The 7,731-nt window shown below is 43.1% G+C and overlaps 1 protein-coding gene across 4 annotated transcripts in view; it reads left to right on the forward strand.

Moving 5' to 3' along the window:
* The first annotated feature begins 1,783 nt into the window (after positions 1-1,783).
* Setx (senataxin) overlaps positions 1,784-7,731 on the forward strand; it is a 60,212-nt gene continuing 54,264 nt past the window's right edge. The window contains exons 1-4 of one of the 4 annotated variants that reach the window (XM_050154920.1): positions 1,784-1,976; positions 2,552-2,679; positions 3,225-3,393; positions 6,284-6,467. In XM_050154920.1, the coding sequence (XP_050010877.1) occupies positions 3,260-3,393; positions 6,284-6,467 (318 nt within the window). In that variant the 5' untranslated portion in view covers positions 1,784-1,976; positions 2,552-2,679; positions 3,225-3,259. The remainder of the gene's footprint in view (positions 1,977-2,551; positions 2,680-3,224; positions 3,394-6,283; positions 6,468-7,731) is intronic. The other 3 variants (XM_050154919.1, XM_050154921.1, XM_050154922.1) reach the window with 3 other exon arrangements.

The following is a 7,731-nucleotide window of genomic DNA, read 5'->3' on the forward strand; positions in this document are numbered from 1 at the left end:
GAAATGAACATGGGTCCTCTGAAAGACTAAGTTTTTTGTTTGTTTGTTTTTTGCTTTTTGTTTTTTTGAGACAGGGTTTCTCTATGAAACAGTACTGGCTGTCCAGGCTGGCCTCAAAATCACAGAGATCCGCCTGCCTCTGCCTCTCAAGTGCTAGGATTCTTAAATTTATTTTTTTTGCCGAGTGCGAACACTGCCTGGCCAGACTAATTTTCTTTCTTTTTTTTTTTTTTAAATTTATTTACATTGGTGTTTTGCCTGCATGAGGGTGTCGGGTACTCTGGAGATGGAGTTATAGACAGTTGTGAGCTGCCTTGTGGGTGCTGGGAATTGAACCTGAGTCCTCCGGAAGAACAGCCAGTGCTCTTAATCACGGAGTCATCTCTCTAGCCCCAGACTAATGTTTCTACTTAGATTAATGAGTAATTTAGCATTTATGTTTTTTCATGATTAAAACAACATGGTATTTAGCTGAAATCTAAAATCTGTGTAATGAATTCTGAAAGGATCCGTATCATCGGGGACATGAAAGTTTGGATAGTTCCTATAGTCTCATTTCCCCCCATTTTGAAAATTTGAGTTAGGTATTCGGAGCCTTGTTTTTTATGCACACACATAATACTTTTAACTTGAAACCATATTTTTGAAAATTTGATTTTGATAAAAATCTTTGAGAAAACAAAAAGAAAAAAAACCTCATAAAGCAAGAAAATAACGGTCAGCCTCGTGCTGCTTCCTGATTGGCCTAAGCTCCTAACGGTCATTTGCTGCCTTTAAACCACGCCCCCTTTCTGGAACGTTCCTTAGAGTCTTACCACCGAGCTTTTCAGGTGGGTTTCTCATTCTGCCTTAAGGTTCTCCAGGGATAGGACGGTCTCCGTCCCACCTGCTACCTATTGCCTTGTTATCTGTGGCACTGGCAATGGAGCCCAGTGACTCAGTGGGCTAGGTAAGTGCTCTCCCGTGTTACTTCCTTGCACCCTCTGACTTCCCTTTTTTAGAATTTTTTTTTTTTAATTTTCTTTGATGACTGTAATGTAGGCCTCGAATTCGAATTCGCATTTTGTAGGATGCTGGGCTTCAGGTCCGGGTCCTCTGGCCTGAAAGCCTCTAAGTGCTGGGACTACAGGCGCGTTGCGGATGTAAAATGATTTCACCTTCATGCTGGGCTTAAGAAAGTGATTTTTTACTAAATTCCTGGGTTTTAGGGGAGAGGTGTGGGCGGGCCAGAGGTCCCCCGGGGAATCTGGAGTGACTGCGTGTCTTCCGTTAGTGAGACCTGTTCTAACGGGTCGGGACTAAACCGTGTAGCTGCCCTGAACTCGGTGGCTCACAGCAGTGCCGTTTTCTGCGTCAAGCGGACATTTTACTGTCTAGGTCGGGTCTCTAACAGAGAAGCAGCCTTCGGCATCTCAGACTTTAGGAAGCAAGAGAAGGCGAAGGGAAATGGCAGCTATGTAAGTAAACGTCAGACCCGACCGGGGGCGGGGCAAAGGCCAGGATGGGGCAAAGCCCGGGGCGGAGCAAAGGACAGGATGGGGCAATGTCCGGGGCGGAGCAAAGTTCGGGGCGGGGCGCAGCACCGCAGTTTACGCACGGCTTCTTTGGAAAGGAACTCCTGATTGGTCGTACTTCCCCCTTCATCCCGGAAGTGACGCCAGCTCACGGGCCTTTGCCAGGCCTGTGGCTTCCCGCCGTTGGTTTTCCCATGGCCCGCCCTCTTGGCGTTCCAAAACAAAAAGGCTGTGGCTGGGCTGGCTTGGGGGCGGTACTCACTCGCGCGGCGATAGCGGGTTGGGCGCAGGATTCTGCCTAGCACTTCCGCCAGCGGCTAGTCGTCGGGGCCGAGGAATGGAGGTCGGCTAGCTCGCTGCAGCGAGACCGACCGGGGCCGCGCCGAGCGAGAAGCTCGGCGGGCAGGCCACGAGCGGGCGAACAGGCGTGCGCATGGCGGGGCGCGCGGCATATTGCCAATGGTAAGCGCGCGACCCGCGGGGTAGGGCGCCACTCCGACCCTTTTTTTCGGAGAGCAGCGCGCGTCCAGAGCTGCGCGGCCTCGGGCGGGCAGTGCTTGGTGCTTTCCGCACGCCAGGCCTGCCTCGGGAGCCCTGCGGTTCAGGCTTCAGCGCCGCCTGCTCTGGGCTGCGATGCACCGCAAGGGCTCTGAACAGGGCCTCGGGAGGAGGGCGGTCTTCCCGGGGAAGGGGCCGGCAGGACGTAGCCCTCCGTCCTGGCGTCGCTTCCGCACGGGCACCGGGACGCGCGTCCTGCGACCCCAGGTGTTGGCAGTGCTGACGGTCTCCCGCACACCCATGGCAGACGCTATCAAAGGAAGTCCTACCTGGATCCCGGGGGAGGGGGGGCAGCCCCTGGACAAGTGAGGTCATCAGTGTTACAGCGCTCCCTTTAGTGCACGGTAGTTGTCTGCGGATGTGTTGTCTAACCTGATGGAGGTAACTCATTAGGTGACAATGCAAGGTTGATGCAAAGCCCAGGTGAGATGCTTAATGTAAGGGGCACTTTATCAGTTTTATTTTATTTTTAATTTCAGAAATGTTCTCTTTTGGGGCCAAAGTGTGAGTGTATCTGAATGCAGAGAGCTTCGTCTATTCACAAATAAACCCAGCATAAATAAGCTTCAACAAAGAGGATCTCTTCTCTGTAGGACTTTTTGCTAAGGTAATTGCCTTTTTAAAACAATCACTTCATTTTCATTTTTTTTGATAAGTATCGAGTACTGGAATTACAAAAATACAGAATAAGTCCATACCCTGACACTCCGAATTGCTGAGATGGGGGCAGACAAGTAAACCAAACCACCTTGATCAGGAAAGAAGGCAATAAAAAGGTGGATATAGGAGATTCTCAAAGACCCTGGAAAAGAGACAGGACTCCCAGATCGCTGGCATTCAAGGTTGTGTGGTACACTGGTCTCAGCAGGTGTTCTTTCAGAATCACTAGTAGAGTGCATTATATTACCAACTTGGTAGTTTATGTTCCTAATAAGTGTGTATTGATATGAAGAGTGATTGTTGAAGGCAGATGGAGAGCTTCAGTTAAAGGAATGCCAGACACCGTGAGTTTTAGGGAGAACAAATGTAGGAGATGGGAATAGCAAGAGAATGAAGCAAGGTTATAGGGGCTTGTGTGTGGATGGAACTCAGTGATAGGAATTTTATCCCCAAACTGGCTTTGGAAGTCTTACTTTGTTCAATAACCTCTAGGCAACATTTTGTAGGAAGAATTGGAGGTTGGACAGATGAGACAGAGAGATGAGATTTCTTCAGTAATTCAGACAAATGATGACAGTGGACCAAGACTGAGTGATACTGATACTGAGAAGAAAGGAGAAATGCTAGGACTGATGAAGCAGAACAAGAGGGAAAAAACAAGGTGATAAGGTTAATGCTTTGGGAATGGAATGGGTGGCAGTAATGTCAATGCAGGGGAACACGTACTTAGAAGATTTTTTTTTCTTTTTGATATCTCATCTTTAAGTTTTCTTTTGTTTTTTTTTTTTTAATGTGTAGAGCTACTCTAAATTGTTTAGAAGTGTGAAGAAAGTCTACTTCAAAAGTGTATTCTGTAGTAGGTGTAAAAGTAACCATTTTTATATATATGTGTGTGTGTGTGTGTGTGTGTGTGTGTGTGTGTGTGTGTGTGTAGGGAGTGTAAAGGTGCCTGCCAAGGCCAGAGGTGTCAGATCCTTTGGAGTTGGAGTCCACAGGCAGTTATGAGCTGCCTGACATGGGTGCTGGGAATCGAACTCTGGTCCTCTAATCATCAGGGTTTTTTGTTTTGTTTAAGATATGGTCTCTACATAGCCTTGGCTGTCCTGGAATTCAGTTGTGTATCCTGGAACTTAGCCTGTAGATTATACTCCCCTTGAACTCAGAGAGATATGCTTGTTTCTGCCACAGAAGTGCTGGGATTAAAGGCCTGGCTATATTAATGGTTTTGTTTTGTTTTGTTTTGTTTGAGACAGGGTTTCTCTGTTGTAACAGCTCTGGCTGTCCTGGAACTTGATTTGTAGATTTCCCTTGCCTCTGCCTCCTGAGTGCTGGGATTCAAGGCCTATGGCACCACCACTCAGATTAATTTTTTTTACCCCTCTGGGTTAGTCTGGTATAACCAGTTTTTAGTTTTTTAATTTATTTTATATGTATGAGTACTCTATCTGCATGTATGCCTGCATGCCAAAAGTGAGGATCAGATCCCCACTATAAATGATTCCCAGTGGCTGCTGGGAATTGAACTCAGAACTTCTGGAAGAGCAGCACAGTGCTCTTAACTGCTGAGCCATCTCTCTAACCCCTATTAATGATTTCTTATAGCAGAGATTATAGACTCTGCATTGTAGTGTGTTCTTTACTAAAAGCCCGCATGCTGCCAGATGGCCATATCCAAACCTTCAGTGACTCTGATTAGGTTTCCAATCCTTTGATATTTCCTCTTTCTCAGTGAAAGGAAACTCAAAACCTTTCTTTGATTTATTTTACCTATTTGAGTGCTCTATCTGTATGTGTGACCTTATGCCAGAGGAGGGCATCAGATCCCATTATAGATGGTTGTGAGCCACCATGTGGTTGCTGAGAATTGAACTAAAGACCTCTAGAAGAATAGCCAGTGCTCTTAACCACTGAGCCATTTCACCAGGCCAACATTTTTTAACATTTTTTTTTCCTAATTGCTTTTTAAATACAGTCTTTCTATAATATATTTTTGTTATACAGGAGTAAACTTTTGTCACAGATTGGCTTTTCTCTCAAGAGTTATACCACCTGATGAGAATGCATGAACTAGGGCCACGGAGTTTATGGGATAAATTTAAGGATATTTGCTTTTAAATTTTTCCTTCATTTGGCTAATAGTTTACATAAATTAGAAAGTTTGTCTGTGTGTTTTCCCTTTCTAAATTCTGGTTTTTGGAGGCAATTTAAAGTCTAGTCCCATAGTCTGAGGGACTGAGATTAGCCTGCAATAGAAAATAACTATTGTACTTGAAGTTCTTAGGTATGCTCCTTCTCATTTTTTCACTTATTTGTATTACTATAGGTGAATTGTGTTGATTTATTATTGTCTTACTAGTCAATGTTATTTATCCTGTTCATATTGTTTCAGCTTTAACTATGTGCTTTTTCATAGATGGGCAGTTCTGGATCCTCTAGGCTCAGTCTTTATTTTTACCTGCATTAACCTATGTATTTATTGCATATCAGATACACATTTGCTTTTTATTCAACCACAGTACACTATTTACTACAGGGCTTTCTGTTAGTTTTTATATACACTTAGTTATAGTTATATAAATTATATTTCTCCTAGAGATCCTTCAAACTCTGGCTTTGATGCCTTTTGTTAATCTTTTTACTCTTGGTACCTTTTTTTTTTTTTTTTGGAGACTGCTAGGATTTGGAAGATCATCTTAAAACCCTTTAAATTGGAGTTTGGATGGTGAAGGATGGATAAGAGTATATAAAAAACTTGGTAGCAATAGGTTGTGACCTTTTGTAACTGTTAGGAGTTTATAGTTGGTTGAAGAGCAGTGAGTATAGAGCAGCAATCTATTTATATCTTGTCAAATAACAAAATAATCTTACTATTTCTTACTATTGTATCTTACTATTGATACAGATTTATATGTATTTCTGGAAGTTTCTAGAACTGCTTTTTAGGAATATGAAGTTTTTTTTAGCTTTTTAAGTTATTGGGAGACTCCAAAATCTGTAGCTTGAAAATATTAATTTGTGTCTTTATCTGATTTTACATCAGTACTGTGTAGTTTGAACCCATTTGGCACATAATGGCATACCCCTTAGTGAGTGTTGTGATTAACAGAATGTATTCAGGATTTTTGCTAACTTTGGGAATCAAACCCAGGGATTCCATGCGAGACAAGTACTCTTGCCACTATGCTTTACCCCTACCCTGCTTTCAGATTTGGGTTTAATCAGTTTTGAAAAGATGGCCAGCACAACATTTGGCTCTGAAAACAGTTTTTTAGATGACTTGGATCACAAGTAGAAAGTATGTCTATTCTGCATAAAGAGTAAGTCTTGAGTGTTAATTTTCCTGTTACAGGGGCTGGAGAGATGGCTCAGTGGTTAAGAGCATTGACTGCTCTTCCAAAGGTCCTGAGTTCAATTCCCAGCAACCACATGGTGGCTCACAACCATCTGTAATGAGGTCTGGTGCCCTCTTCTGGCCTGCAGACATACACACAGACAGAATATTGTATACACAATCAATAAATAAATATTTAAAAAAAGTTTTCCTGCTACAGGTACAGAATGAGCACATGCTGTTGGTGTACTCCAGGTGGTACTTCCACCGTAGATGTCATAAAGTGCTATGCATCGAGCACTGGATCAAGTGAATTTCAAACAGCTGATGAAGACCTCTGCTACTGCTTAGAGTGCGTGGCTGAGTACCACAGAGCCAGAGATGAGGTGCCATTCTTGCATGAGGTAATTTGCAGTAAAGTCTAACCAGGAAATCCTAAGTGTAGTTGTTAAAAGCATTCAGAGAAATGGTGCTGTATGACTAAAACTTTGAAATCTAGTACAGTTCTAATATCTAACTTCCTAGTATATAACAGTTGCTGTAAATACTTACTGATGTGCTTGAATTGAATCTTTAAAAGTACAGGTGTACGTCAGTTGTGGTTATTTTGGCATAAAACAGTTTTACAAAGTCATTTCTTGCACTCAGGAAGTAGGGCAGGATAATTGCAAGTTGTAGGCCTACCTGGCGCACTGGTTAGACCCTGTTTCCAAAAAGCAAAGAATGTTTTCTTTTTTATTGAGATACTTATAAACTCTAAAAGCAAGTATGTTAGGTTTATTACATTTATCTGATAAAGAACAAATAGTAGATGTACCATATATGGGAAAGTGTTTTTGATGTCTGTGATGTATTTCTGCCTCTGTTCCTATATTTGCGTGTGTAAGCCAGAGTTTGGTGGTGTTTGTCTTCCTTGATTGAGCTCCATCTTATGAAACAGGGTCCCTTTACTGATAGGCTGGCTGGCCATTGAGCTCCAGTGATTCACCTTTCTCATCCTGGCACTGAGATTACAGATACATGCTGGTACACCCAGCTTTTTACATGAGTGCTGGAGATTTAAATTCAGGTCCTCAAGTTTGCAAGGAAAGCACTTCACTGACTGAGCATCTCCTCATCCTTAATTTTTATGCTGAAACTATTCGATGTCTTTGTGCATAAACTTATATTTAAGGAAAAGTATCCCCCACACCTCTTGAGACAAGACTGGCTTCATGCTTATTACATAGCCAAGGATGACCTTGAACTTCTGATCCACTTGTATCACTGATTGTGTACTGTTATTTCAGGCATGGATAAGGCAAGAAAGGCCTGCTTTTATGCCTTTGACAAAGAAGCACCAGTTGCTTCTCAAATGAGAGTTTGGAATAGCTTATAGTTAGTAGATATATTGAGATGTGTGTAGCATGATGGCAGTGTGATGTGTTAAGTCTCTCATTCTCAGTACTCAGGCTATAAAGGGCCCATGTTTAGGGACTTTCAAAAAACTTCATATAGGGCCAGGCATGGTGATGCATGCCTTTCATCCTGGAGGCAGAGGCAGGCAGATTTTTTTTTAATTGATTTTATTTATTTAAGATTTCTGTCTCTTCCCCGCCACTGCCTCCCATTTCCCTCCCCCTCCCCCAATCAAGTCCCCCTCCCTCGTCAGCCCAAAGAGCAATCAGG

The sequence above is a fragment of the Alexandromys fortis genome, unplaced genomic scaffold, assembly GCF_014885135.2.
Source record: "Alexandromys fortis isolate MF-2015 unplaced genomic scaffold, M_Fortis_MF-2015_v1.1 scaffold_72, whole genome shotgun sequence".
Taxonomy (NCBI): domain Eukaryota; kingdom Metazoa; phylum Chordata; class Mammalia; order Rodentia; family Cricetidae; genus Alexandromys; species Alexandromys fortis.